The sequence below is a fragment of the Cervus canadensis genome, chromosome 2 (assembly GCF_019320065.1).
Source record: "Cervus canadensis isolate Bull #8, Minnesota chromosome 2, ASM1932006v1, whole genome shotgun sequence".
Classification (NCBI taxonomy): Eukaryota; Metazoa; Chordata; class Mammalia; order Artiodactyla; family Cervidae; genus Cervus; species Cervus canadensis.
The window spans coordinates 64486154-64501024 of NC_057387.1; the positions used below are offsets into that span (position 1 = coordinate 64486154).

General features: G+C 40.2%; 1 protein-coding gene across 4 annotated transcripts in view; it reads right to left on the reverse strand.

The window, feature by feature from the left end:
- Positions 1-442: 442 nt before the first annotated feature.
- The window catches only part of ST6GALNAC3 (ST6 N-acetylgalactosaminide alpha-2,6-sialyltransferase 3), a 592462-nt gene continuing 578033 nt past the window's right edge, over positions 443-14871 (reverse strand). For 2 of the 4 annotated variants that reach the window (XM_043460937.1, XM_043460936.1), the window contains 2 exons: positions 3746-3853; positions 443-2686 (listed from right to left, as the gene is read on the reverse strand). In XM_043460937.1, the coding sequence (XP_043316872.1) occupies positions 2500-2686; positions 3746-3853 (295 nt within the window). In that variant the 3' untranslated portion in view covers positions 443-2499. Of the gene's footprint in view, positions 2687-3739; positions 3854-4274; positions 5813-14871 lie in introns of those variants that run through there. The other 2 variants (XR_006268130.1, XR_006268131.1) reach the window with 2 other exon arrangements.

A 14871-nucleotide genomic window follows, 5' to 3' on the forward strand; every position in this document is an offset into this window, starting at 1 on the left:
AAAATGATGATGGCACTGGAAGCCATTCAATCAGGCCTACACAATGAGAATAATCTGATTTTTGTTTCCCAATTTTAGTGGAAAAAGGAGATAAGAGGCAACAATAAAAAGTGTAAAACTGGAGTTTAAGGGAAAAAAAGGGAAGGGGAGGCCCCCCTTACCCCTCCAAAGGAAACACTGCCTATTCTACACATATCTACCACCACACAGAGTGGCGTTGCAGAAGTCTCCATCACAGAGTACCACAGTGAGGCAGGAGAACACGGATGTTTTTTGAAGTTTCTCAGTAAAACAAATAGGGTTGGCTTTCCATTTACCAGAAAACTAAATCAACTACATTATGTCATTCCTTGAAACACTCTGATAACCAAGGTTTCCTTTTTATTTAAAAGTGGAACTTCTGTATCACAACAGGGGGAAAAAACAGTCTGTATTACAACTGTGACATTTTCATCTGTTTATTTTCCTTTGAGTGGGCATTTCTATCCATCATTAGCTTGCAAAAACTAACATATATACAACTGAAAGTCACATGAGGAAACAGCAAAAGAAAAACAACAATAACAGTTTCAACAATGAAAGTGGCACTTGGTCATTTTTATGGATGTGAGGACTGAGGTATTGAAATGGCAGAAGAGAACAGGAAAGAGGATTTTGCACAAGAGGACCCATTTTTAAGGATAGCTAATGGTGGGACTTAGCACTGATAGAGACCTACAGAGAGCTCCTGAGGTGAAAAGTATCATCACTTCCAGCCTTTGAAACAGGCTGTGAATTGAGCCCAGCTTTGTCCTCTGAATACTGGTAAGGATGTCTTTGGTCTCTGAGCTCCTCTCTCAGTAATTTAACCCTCTAATATTTGACAAGCAATGAGTGTCTGGAGAATAAAGTAATCTTAAGATGGAGACAAGAAACTATATTTCTCTGCTTCTATTCCTTCCTGTTGTCCCTTTACCTCATCTTTTCCCCACCTAAATGGAGTCATGGGAAAAAAATCAAAAGTTCCCTTTGTTCACAGGGGTCTTAGTCTATGGCCAAGACCCATCCTTGGGATACTTTCTGCATAATCTTGATATAATACATTTATTTGGCACTGAAATCAATTGGTTGCTAGTCTACACAAATGCTATTCTATACAAATATTAGCAAGGGAAGCAATCTGGAATATATTAGAGCAATTAACAAACTATAGATCATCTGCTAATATGTCAGAATGTGTAGGCAATAGCCCAGTGGGGTGGTCACGGGTGTCACATGAGACAGCATATGTGAAAGACTCTACATGACAAAACACTTTGGACATCAAGGTCATTATTATTGTGTTATTGTGGTATAGCAATTGATACACTCTGGAGAAAATAAACCCCCAAGAAGGCAAAAGCTCCAGTCAAATTAAATACAAGAAATCATTTCCTCTCCATGTCTAACAGTTGGCACTTGGCAATAATAATGCAATGTGTGGAGAGACACATCTTGGGCCTATAAAATAGAAATTTGAATATACAAATATATATTATGAAGTATGGTAGGATACAAATTGATGTAAAAATATGCTTTGCTTTCCCTGTTTCATGATTTTAAAAAGCATCAAATTTTGCGTAGTTGGATGTTGTAGTAGAGTTAGGAAACCCTTTTGGTTATGTTTTAAGAATGTTTTCACAGTATATGTTATTACAGTGTTGGTATATTATATGTTAAATAGCTTTCTGAAATATTTAGGACTTGACCAAAAATAACTAAACATTAATACAGATCATTCTAGTAATATGTTTAGTTATGTTTGGGGGGGCAGGTAGTAAGAATGGAGTGATGAGAGTAGAAATTCATCAAGATTTGCTAGTTGGCCCATTCTGAATGAAGTGTTTGAGATAGTCAAGTAATCCTGATGGGTAGGGTGTCCATGGTATCTTCCTCGTTAATAAGGAAATGGCCTGAGGCTTTATCTGTTGGAGGTACTGTAGGAAGATGGTAAGTCAGACAGAGGTTTCTTCCCTGCCCCAAGGCCAAACTGTCACTGTGGCAAGTTTACCCAGAGAGCATTTCATGGGTCAGTGTTTGACAATCAACCATTCTTCAAGATGGTGGAGCTGCTCAGGCTCAAGAGACCAGAGTCAGTAACCTTGCCTCATGAGGTCAAATCCCAGGGATTTCGGAAGTTATTCACCGTCCAAGAATCCTGGGCAGCTATCTTGAAGGATAATCTTCCAATTTCTTAGGTCACTGTTGTCATATTACTGGCCTTCATTTCAATTCCAGTTAAATTATAAAGTGCAATATGTAATGTTGAACCTTCAGAAAGAACGTAATGAGCACAACCAGCCTCCACAAAATCCCAAGTTCAAATTACAGGTAGAATCACCATCCATATCTGAGAATGTACAGAAACTTGATCATCGTTGTTGTCTTTATCATCACCATCATCAGCATTAGCATCATTAACATCACAATCTCAGCATCATGATCATGTCAAGTGGTGTGGCAAGGTCAGAAAAGCCAACATCAAGACACTGTCCAGTTTGGGTGTGTAAATATTATCCTGTGTTTCTTGGCCCATTTAGCAAACACTTTCTTTTCAGTGATAAACCTATGCCCCCCATATGGGGCATGTTCATGAAGAAAATATTCATCACATTCATCTCTTCCTTGTTCATAGTAATGGTAGGGGACTTTTCTATACCCTTCTGTCCTAGAAAAGAAAAAAAGAAAAGGGGAGAAAGACTGAGATGAAAAATGAAGCACTCATTTATTAGAATCCATTATGTGCCCAGTAAATGCATTACTTGCAAACCCATGCCTGATTCTTGTCCATGAACTCAGTTAAAAGCTATTATACACAAAAGCTTTTAGAAAGACACACCAGGTCCTTAGTGCTTTAATAAATCAAATAAAATTTATGCATCACACCAATTATATGCAAACATAGAGCCATTCTTTGAGGGAGGAAATGGCGTATAATGGAAACAAACTTTGGATAACCTGATTGCTTTAGCAGAGCTTGAAGAGGCTTAATGATTTTCAGAGTAAGATATTTGGTTCATCTGTGCTCCATTATGCTTACAGTTAAAGTAGAAATATTTGATTACGAAGACTGTGGCTTAGGTACCATTTGACAATACGATTAAAACACTCTCTGAATGATACTGTGCCAATTGTTGGTAGGGAAATCTATTTCATTACCTTGATGAAGCATGGAAGGTTTGTTTTATTATCTAATTAGAAACTATCCTACCAGCAGGGATATACTGTGGATAAACACATGCATTTTAAATAAGGATCTGACAGATTACTCACTTAGCAGTGAAATATAATTTCCAGGAATTCTTGTTAAGGTATCAGCCTCTCTGAGGCTTCAGGACATTTCGTCCTTCAAGATCAAATATAACCATTGAGTAGATAGCCATTCATCAACCATTCGCGCAGCAGAAACAACAAACCTGTTCTGCAAATTAAATAACCCTTGAACTTATTCTGTATTTTCAAGCCACAAGTCCCTGATATGCCACAGACTAAAGGAAAAAGGTTCCTTCTGACATTTGACATTAGGCTGTGGTAAATATTTTTCTTTTTATCATCCCTGAAAGTCACAACTTGATGCACTGACAATGAAATGTCATGTCAGCAAAGAATGCCAGGAAATAATTGTTGCTTTATCCGTGTCTCAGATTTATGGTATTAAAATGAATTGTGATATTTTGACAAGATATCAGGATTGGAGATGCATAAAAATAATTTCCTGTGATCTTACTTGCAGTAGGTGTCATTTATCATCCCGTAGACGTGAATGCCGTAACAGGCATCCATGGCCAGAATGAAGGTGAACCACCCCGTGCTGAGGTAAGAGCCAGACTGGACCCTGTAGGGGGAATGAAAACAAACAAACAACAAACAAAACAACACGGAAGACACACACAGAGCAACAGCAAAGGGTGATGAGAAATGAGCAACCTTTTATCAAAAACACAGCACTTGTTATCAGGAAAAAACATAAGGAAACTTGACAATCTGTCAAAGATACACACTTATTTTGAATTATCTCCGAATAGTTTATAGGCATGCTTTCACTCTTAGTACCTTAAGCCTAGAAGCTATGTTGTATGGAAGGGAAGCCATATGGCAAATATCTGGAGTCAAATAATCGTGCTCCCTTCAGGTGAAAAATAATTTATTTGACTTTCCGTAAGACACAAATTAGTGCTGTATATCAGAGGACAGGTTTTCTCAAGTTGCTTGGAGCCCTGATGGGAGTTGAATGATAATGGTGTTTTCTGACTTACCTGGACACATCACTTTCTTGGGATGCTTGCTGGGCTTCTAAGTGAAAGTTGGATGCGGTATAAGTGAATGACTTGGTATGTGAAAGCATTTGAAAACTTTTCCTTCACTGTTTTCCAGGCATCATGAGACAAGATTTTTCCTTTATAAGACCTGTGTTACCAACCTCCTGAACATGTTTTTACTGAGCACCTACTAAGTGCCCATCACTGCTGTAGATGACACAGATATATAAATATAATAAGTATCAAAACAAGGCTTTTTGTCTTCACAGAGGCTAGAGGATTGGATCTGAAGATGGCTATGTTATAAAGGTTGATCAGGGAAGGCCTTTTTGATAATAGACACAAAGATATGGGGAAAAGAGAGGGCAGGAGAGGTAAATGGGAAGAAACCATATGGGCCTACTGGGAAGGCAGCCTCATGGGAAGGCAGCCTCATGCGGGCAGTCTTTCAACCCCCTCTTGGTCACATAAGAATAGGCCTTGGGTCTGGAACACTTCCTTACCAAGGAGTTTTCACAGCCTGGGCTGGACTCACCACCTCGTGTGGGAGTAGCCTCTTCTGTTTCACACTCAATGTCACTGCTTTGCTCTGCCTATGTGACATATGGCACCTGGCCAACCTCACTGCTATAACTCTTCCCTGCAAAAAGGGGATGGGGTCCTTTGTTCTGTGGCACAAGAGGGTTGCCCGCAGGCCAACAGTCCTGTGTCAGCTGCTGGGAGGGACCTGCTGACTGTGGCCTGATGTCTTGCTCTGTCTCTCTTCTCTATGCGAGGAGAGCTCTGTTCCAGCACTCCACTGTGCTCCAGAGCACAGTGCTTGACTGTGTTGTGTTTTCTTTGGTGACTCCAATACCAAGATACAGTGGGCAGAAGTGTTTGGACTTCTACTCCTGGCGATGAGCAACAGATGCCACTTGCTCAACAGACCATATGAGGGAAGAGTGTTCCAGGAAGTGTTCCATATCACAGATACGAGGATGTGTGCTCCGTATGTTTAAGAAAGAGATCGGGATGGGGAATACGTGTAACTCTATGGCTGATTCATATCAATGTATGACAAAACCCACTGAAATGTTGTGAAGTAATTAGCCTCCAACTAATAAAAAAAATTAAAAAAAAATAAATTAAAAAAAAAGAAAGGAAAGAGATGGCAAGTAGAATAACTGAAGGGGTAGAGTAATTAGATTAAGTGCTGATTTGAGGAGTCTGTCAAGTTGCAAATGGTTCAAGGGAATGTTGGATGAAAAGCTGGATCTCCATATTCGTCTTTGGCCAAGATAACCCAATCCATCCAAAGCAGATGACTGCCTATCTCCTTAAAACTTTCCCCGTAGGGGCATCTGGGTCACCCCAGGTTGTTTGGCAACCGCGTAGCACCACTTTCTGAAAAAGACCAAATTTCCAGTCTTCCACCTATTAGATGTCTTGGTGAACTGGCGTGTTGTCATCTCTTTTCCTCCTGCACCCCACCACCGGCACAGCACTCCCACCAGCAGCTTTTCCCACTGATGTCCAACATCCTTGCTGCAGTTCTGCAGGACCAAGCCATCAGTGTGTTACAGTTAGGACCCTGAATCCTTTCATTCTTCTATAAACAGTCACCACTTAGTCTCAGATCTCAACAGGTAGGCATTTCAGGAGCAAGGAACTCACAGCGAGGGTTGATAACTGGATTTTTAGCCTTTATTTTCATCAACTTTGGTTGATTTGCAAAGAGAAACAAACCCAGTGCATCTATTTCCACCCCCTCTGCCAAATATTTGTCACTGAGTCTGAAATGCCAATATGTAAAATGACTTCCTTTATATCTCCTGGTGTGTCTTCTAAATGGAAAGCATTCCAGAAACAGTACCACATCGAGTTACATGCACTTTCCTCTGTGACAGGAACAGTTGCAGCAGCATGGGTTAGGAACAAGTGCCAAATGGGTGGGAAGACACACCACAGGGAGGGGAAGATATAAGAGAGCAACTTTGCCTATAATACAGTGGAACCTGCAGTCAATCCTGCAATTCTGGTGTCTGAGGAGGAGCAGCAATGACGGGAAGTGCTTAAAGTACCATCTGCTGAAAAAGTCATTTGAAAATTGGGAGGAATCAGAAGAGACAAGAGTCTTGACCAAAAGCTCCCAAATCAAATCTAGAAATTTTATCTACATACTGATATTATTTTTTCCAGTTTTTCTTCCTGTTGAATTGTATTTTTTCCCTCTTCTTGCCTTTTCCTTCTACTTTTATACCTTCCAATCCTATCCATTCTTCATTACTAGGCTGACCAAGCACTAGTAATGATCATAAAAAATTACAGCATTTATTTGCACATGATGAGAAAAGACGGGTCTCATATATTTACCCACTTATTCACCTTTTTTAACAAACATTCATTGGGATCCTATCATGTGCTACTGCCTATGCTAGAAGTTGGTGATGAATATTTTCTTAAAGAGCACACTGTCTAGTGGGGAAGGCCACACATGTTAAAGCAATTAATCACAATATAGGGTAACAAAGCAGAACCTGTGTGTTTCAGAGTTAGTACCAAGCACAGTAAAGAACTGAGTGAGGGTGTCTGGTTTCCCATTCCAGCTGTGACATGACTGGAATGTGAAGCTTTGGACAACATAGCGTCTTTGGGGCATCTTAGTTTCCTTTTCCCTAGAATGAGATTGTTTAAGGCTTACCTAAGGTTTACTCTCATTTTAAAATCAAATGATTCTGCGATCATCACCCATGATAGTCAATCTGTTTTCATCTTTAGCCACGTGGCAGTTCCATGTTCCATGCATGTAGGGTGTGTAATTAACAAGCATATAACACAATTGGTCAGGTCGCAATAAATGCACATTTGTAACATGGGAATGCCTTTGAGTGCCTGGGGTGTATATAGAAAGGGTGTACAGTTTTATCTGGCAGTGGTGGTGGCTACATTCCCTCAACTTTTGGAGAGAGAAGCTCCATATTTTTCTCTTTCACACAGTTGTGCCTGGAAGGTGCTGGAAGGGCTGTCTAAAACCAAAGGCACCACCATACCATTGAGGGTAAAGATTAATTTGAGTGAGAAAAAAAATCTGAATTAAGTCAAATCGGTTTTCTTTTTAGGTGTTTTGCTAGGAGCTGGTCCTTCCACATAGTTGCTGTCAAGGACCAAGATAGCATCAGAGCCCCGAGACAAAGGGAGGATCGCTCGTGAGACATATGGACCCCTACTCAGCAAAATAAGCTCCTCTGGCTCTTTCTGGTCCAACTCACATAGTTGTTTCTGAGAGTCCAACAGCCAGGTTTTCCTAGCAGAACCCTCAAAGGATAAATAGGGTACAGTTATCAAAGTGATTTCTCTGTGTGTTTGTCTTCTCTTTACCACAGGAAAAGAGGGTCAGGAATTTCAGGGTTTGGGCTCTGGTCAAAGATCTTTCCATCTGTCCACCTAATAAGGAAGTTTTTACCCCATTTCTGATATCGATGGCTTTTTTTTTTTTTTTAATCGATGGCTTTTAAGCTTCAACTGATTTATTTTGTCTCTGGAGAGACAGCATAATAATTAGCTCAAAAACTCTTCAAGCAAGCTGTGTTGCATTTGATCCAGACTAGGAGGTTCATACTGCCCAAGTGTCCTGTCCTACAACCATCACTTAATTAAACAGTTGCATCTTCTGCCACCCCCCTCCGGTGCCTCTGACACATTTGGGATGTAAAATCATATGAGGTTTCCTACCCATAATACTTGCCTGGGCTAGCAAAGTGCTTTCTTCTCAATACTCCCAGATAATATCCATATAATGATACTTGCAGTGGTAGAATGGCAGCTGCTGGATTAATAGAGGTATTCTTCCAAATAAATAAAGGGGCTTCCCCTGTGACTCAGTTGGTAAAGAATCTGCCTGCAATAAGGGAGACCTGGGTTCAAACCTGGGTTGGGAAGATCCCCTGGAGAAAGGAAAGGCTATCCACTCCAGTATTCTGGCCTAGAGAATCTCATGGGCTGTATAGTCCATGGGGTCACAAAGAGTCGGGCACGACTGAGCGACTTTCACTTCACTCCAAATAAATGCCCTGATGATCTGGGTTCCTAAGGGAATTCGCTGGCCTGGATGGCACTGCATCTGGGAATTCTTGTAGCTGCACCATTTCTAAACTTTCCTGCTGTGTGGGTGTACTAGAAAGGAAGAAAATAAATTTTACACCCCAGTTGACCTTTTGGAGGTTCAATAGAATCAGTGACAAAGACTTGAGCTGATATATGTGAAGTTGTTTATGCTTCTTAGCTTGGAGAGACCTAGTTTAAGGCGTAACTATCAGATGCCTTAAAAAATTCTGAAAGGGTCACCTCTTGGGCCAAATATTGTCTTGTAATTTGTCAGTCATGCACATAGCACTATGTACCAGCTGGTCATCAGCCATGACACTTTTTATACCTTCCACAATTGGGGATCGATAAAAACAATTATTGTCACCTACAAATAAACAATCAAGATTCCCATAGGGATGATAAGAGAATGTTAGCCCCTAATTCAGTACAATAGGAAAGCTTAAATTAATGCAACAGAATAATGAGCCATGCAGGGGGGGGAAGAAAAAGGAAGAGTGTTAAAAGGAAGCTATCAATCATTTGTTTTCACCGGCCAACTTCACATCCCACTGCTCCTTAGTAATCAAGATACTTACCACTTGGAAACTGCTAAAATTTACTTGTTCATCTCTTGGAAAAATGATGCTGTCAACACCTTGATGTAGCACATACTTGAAGGCATATCATTTAAAATATGATTTTTCATCTACTTTATTACCAATAAAATATAAGCTACCATGCCTCTTGATGTTTACCCCTGTTCCTCGATGCTAAAGGCCATCATGTGGTCACAGGTGTATGTTGTTTGTCGTGCTAGCCTTATTTTTTTTTACCAATCCCAATATCTGCGGCTGTCAGTATTCTTCATTCACCTGCATCCTTGCTTCTAAGGATGTTCCCTCATCTTCTCATTTGTGGAAACATACTACAAAGCATTTTTCTCCTAATGCCTATCAAGCTGGAACTTTCTAGTGAGTGACATGTCCCTTTGGGATAATTTTGGAGGAGGAACTGAGGAAACAGAAATGGTTACTTTTCAAAAGAAAGCTGACTTACATTGAATTTATCTATTTACAGAATGCTCTCATGACTGAGTGACTAAACATACACACACACATAGGATGCTCTAATTATTGAGCACCATTAGCTCAAGACTTGGATTCTGAACTCAAGAAGCTTATACTTTGATGGGCAAAATAATAGCACTTTCTCTATATCAGGGTTTTTTAAAATCTTGGCTGTTTTAGATGTGATAATTCTCTGTTGTGGTGTATGCACTGTGTAATAAGTTCTCTTTCATATTTCACCAGATTCCTCTCTGTTCCAAGCTCCTCTGAGCTCTAAGAGGACAGTAGACTTCTTGACTTGCTGGTGCATGGTCTTTGGCTGAGAGAGATTTGCCATGGGGTTGTCTCTGACCCCAAATCCAGGCTCTCCAGGCTCTGCTTATGTACAGTTCCCATACTTTTTGCTCACTGTCCCACTGGCTTTCCTTACCTAGCCAAGCATCTTGACAAGTCTATCTGAAGCCATTCAGGTTTGGTGTATACTGAATTATTATCTTACCTTGCAACACAGCGCTAAGAATCTGCATACTCACTCAGCCTAAACCCAAAGGGAAGTCCCTAGCCTACAATGGGGACTGTGCAATGGGGAAGGGAAACCAGTGTCAGGGAACAAGGATGAGGAGTCCAGTTGCCTCCATCCCTGTGGCTGCCGCCTCTTCACAGAATGGTTCCTTTGGGGGCCTTTGTTTCTGCTGTTTCTAATCCATTTCTTCTATGATCCAATGCAAACAAGGCCCAGGGCATTCCAAGTAAAAATTTCAAAAGCATAATAATCATTTATCAAAGCCCAAAGGGGATCCAAACCCTTCCAACAATGAAGGTTTATTGGAGAGCACAATAGTGGCAGCAGTTTCTGCTAAAATCTGCTATACTCAGGAGCAAAAAGGGAATTTTAAAAAAGACTTAATCAATATTTCATGTCTTATTTTAACACTATTGGACCTCAGTTCTCTCATCAATACACTACACTGGCAGGATAAATAAAAATAGTAAAGTAAGTTTCTATATACCTTCCTAGGGAGAAGGAGTATCTGACAGAATACAGATTATTCAATTAAAAACATTCTCTTATTTTTTCAAAAGCACATGGATAATGAAAGAATATATGTAAACAAAGAGACTGGCCAGGAAAAATAGCTGATGATTATCAGTAGCACCTTGGGATTCAATCTAATATTGTGAACCAGTCTAATGGAAGCAGAGCTCAAAGTGTGGAAACAATTTCAGCTGTCCCCAAGTCATATATTTTTGTATATCATTCGATAGTTGGGAGCTATGGTAATACTCTGGAGTTTGCCCATTATATTAGCACTATGTATTTGTACTATCTATCAATGGGACAAGCCCAGCAAATCTTTAGACAGCAACAACTTTCTGCAAATCAGGTAGCAGAATTCTCCATCTGGGCTTGAATCATTTACAGATGGGCATAAACTTTTCAAATGGATAAAAATGTCATACTGTGGAAGATTCCTAAAAGAATGCACTGGACAAAAGGAGTCTAGGTCTGGAAAATAATGAAATATGGACCATGGGTAAATGGAGAAAGCCATAAATCTTTTAAGGCTGTACTACCATCCCGATCAGCTAATGCAAAAATGCCTGAGCTAATCAGTAGACACTTGGACTATAAATATAACAAATAGTTTTCCTGCCATAGAATCAACAGGACTCTGACTAGTGATGAATGCAACAAAATTGTACAAAAGGAGCATAATAAGAAATGACTGTGTTCTTTGCAAAATGTACATTTAAAAGTAAAATGGTTCAGCTCCCAAAAGTATGATTTATGGCTGCTGTAGAACTAGAAGATACCACTCACAAAAATTACTTTGTTCATTCATCTCAGAAATTAGAAGGTTATTTTGCTCCTGCCCTTGGGCTTTAAAGCCCCTTCAATTGGAAATGTTGATTTCTGGGATTTCATTCAATTTCTTAAATGAACAATGGAACCTCAGGAATGACAGGGATGGATAGTGGAGGTCTCTTTGGACCACTTCATTAAAGCAGGACTAGATCCTTAACCATATAGTATCGGCTGAATCGTATCCCCTCTAAATTTTTATGCTTAAGTCTTTACCCTCATTTTGATGGTGTTTGGAGATAGGGCCTTTGGGAGGTAATTAGCTTTACACAAGGTCATGAAGTCAGGGTCCTTCCTACTGATGGCACCACTGTCCTTATATGAAGAGGAAGAGACCAGAGCTCCCTTCATGTTACACGAGGACATGGCAGGAAGGCCACAAGCCAGAAGGAGAGTCTCACCAGAAACCGATCTCAGGCTGCCAGCTTCCAGCACTATTAGAAAATGAATTCCTATTCTTTAAACCACCCAGAGTATGGTATTCTATTACAGGAACCCAAGCAGACTAAGACAATGGGTATCTCTTGGGGCCCTCCCCCAACAAACATGACCCCCCAACTCTTTCTGAACTCCCAAGTCTAGTCACATGGGTCCATTTATGGCTCCTTAGTACATCTTATACCTATCAGATTCTGCCTTTTGTTTCTCTTGACTTGTGTATATTTTCCATCTTCCTGAAATGCTCCCCCTATATCCTCTCTAGTTTCTAATCTTATCAAGCTTTGATTCTGCTTACCCTCATCCATTCAAGAAAGATTTGGTGACTGCACTATAGGTGTGAGCCACTGTGCCAGGCACGGGAAAGACCAAGCTGCCCTTGATCTCAACTCAAGGTCAGGGTGGGGAAACAGACTCAGTGATTATTTTCAAAAACAGGGCTATCGAAAGAGTAATCCCCTTACAGGTGCCATGAGAATACTGAGGGAAGAGCAACAGCTCCTGCTGGAGGGAACTGGGGAAGGTAGGAGGTGAGAACTGAGCTGCAGACTAAGGGAAAGAAGACCAAGCAGATAAAGCAACAGGAGGAGACCTCTCAGGCAGGGGGACCTGGCTACGAGACTGTGCTGAGGTATGCGAGCAACCAGCACACAGAATAGTTCTGCTCTGCCCTCTAATCTGGAGCAAAGCATCATCAGTACTTAATTTCCATAATAAATTGTTAGTTAGAGACAGGATGCACAAGTAACGCTGATTTATTTATCTTCCTTACATTATCTTTTGAAATATTAGAGATACCTTGATGTTTTATATACCTAGTTTTTTTCAGCTGAAGGAAATTTATGGATCTGGTGAAAGTATCCAGGGGAAAAATGGGAGAATTATATTTTTTTCTTCCTCATTAAATTCCTCATTAATTCAGAACTGAGGAAAATGTAAACAATATATGATGAAGAATAAAAACAATTTAAAAATGTGTGAGGCTATTGGAGGTATCCAGTGGTGTTCATCTGTGTTATAAACTAAGTCACAAGTCATGAGCAAATGCATCTAATCTCCATGTAGTCTCCAAGCAGACTTCCTCAGTATACACCCAAAGGCTCTCTACTTGCTCCACTTAAAAAGAAAACAGTTTTTACATAATCATATAACTTGTCGAGGGTTTTAAAATTATTATTATTGGACATATGAAAATGGATACCATTGCTGCTTTAAAGACATGAACCCTTTGCAGTTGCTTTCTGGTCAAGAAAGTCTGCACTATACGTTCTCTACAGCAACATCTCCTCTGCTCCGTGAAGCTTCTCAGAGACGGGATTACATCATGTACCCAATCTCTACTCTGAATAACTGTTGCCTTCCCTGGACCTCTGGTTTTTCTAAAGGTCCCATAATTTTGAGGATGTGAGGTATTATGGATAGCCCATGTGATTTCTAGTTTCAGGCCATTCAAGCTACCATAGAGGCCCTTGTCTCAATGACCATAGTTTTTCTATCAACTTTCCTATGCTAGATTGTTTTGATTGTTCCCTCCTTGAACATGGCTTGCTCATGCGTCAGTAACTTTCCTGCCTCACTGCTTTAGGCTTGGTCAAATGACATGCTTTGACTCTTTAACTATTAGTAGAAGTGAACAAAGAGACAATTCTCAGTAGAGATTTTAAGTGTTACATGCTTCCTGTTTCTTACATTCCTTCCCTCCATCATGAAAACAACACATCCTACATAGTGAGTGTTCATTCAATCTGGGTCCCATGCTGTAGATCTGAGCCCCAAATTAGAGCTAAGTTCATTGAAATCTAGAGGAGTTATAGCTGATCACAGATCTATGAGTGGTAAATAAACATTGTTGTATGCCACTGAGCTTCAGGGTTATTTGATAAGCAGCAAAATGTTAAGTATATTTTTTGATAAATAATAATTGCTATTATTTATGGAGAATTTATAGGTACTAGACATTGTGCTAAGGGTAATATATAGGTCATTTTGTTTAATTCTCACAACAATCCCATCCTTTGGGGAGAATTAATATCTCCAATATACAAATGAAAGTTCGGGAATGTATAAAGGACTTGACCGAAGACTGTCATACCAGAGAATTCAGGTTCTTAACTAAGCTCTCTCTTGTTTACCATCATTCTAGCATTGCCCGAGGCATCACATGTCTGACAGTTCAGTTCAGCTCAGTCGCTCAGTCATGTCTGACTCTTTGCAAACCCATGGACTGCAGAATGCAAGGCCTCCCTGTCCATCACCAACTCCCAGAGTTTACACAAACTCAAGTCCATTGAGTTGGTGACGCCATCCAACCATCTCATCCTATGTCATCCCCTTCTCCTCCTGCCTTCAATCTTTCCCAGCATCAGGGTCTTTTCAAATGAGTCACCTGTTTGCATCAGGTGGCCAAAATATTGGAGTTTCAGCTTCAACATCAGTCCTTCCAATGAACACCCAGGACTGATCTCCTTTAGGATGGACTGGTTGGATCTCCTTGCAGTCCAAGGGACTCTCAAGAGTCTTCTCCAACACCACAGTTCAAAAGCATCAATTCTTCAGTGTTCAGCTTTCTTTTTAGTCCAACTCTCACATCCACACATGACTACTGGAAAAACCATAGCCTTGACTAGACGGACCTTTGTTGGGAAAGTAATGTCTCTGCTTTTTAATATGCTGTCTAGGTTGGTCATGACTTTCCTTCCAAGGAGTAAGTGTCTTTTAATTTCATGGCTGCAGTCACCATCTGCAGTGATTCTGGTCTGACAGACCAGCCATCAAAAGACCTCAGGTCTTCTGGTTCTACTGTTAACTATCTAGGAAATCTTGAACATGTTGCTTCTTCTTTTTGGGTCACATTATTTTTTTCTTGATGGCAGAATAAGAGGATTGGCCTGGGTAGGCTTTAGGTGTTTCATCACTAAAATTCTGTAATGTAGTTGTATGTAATAACCTAATCCATGTTAGAGAGATTGTAACTGTCTAGCTGTATTTTTAGAACAAGAGTTATTATCACCACTTTATGGATATGTTAATAGCTTTACCGTTCAAACCACCTTTTAGAATTTCAGCTGTGGTCCTGTTCAAACAATGGCTTTAGGCCATTGACATGGATATGTGCATCAACTTTAAAAAGAAATAAAGGGGTAAGTCCTGAAAATAA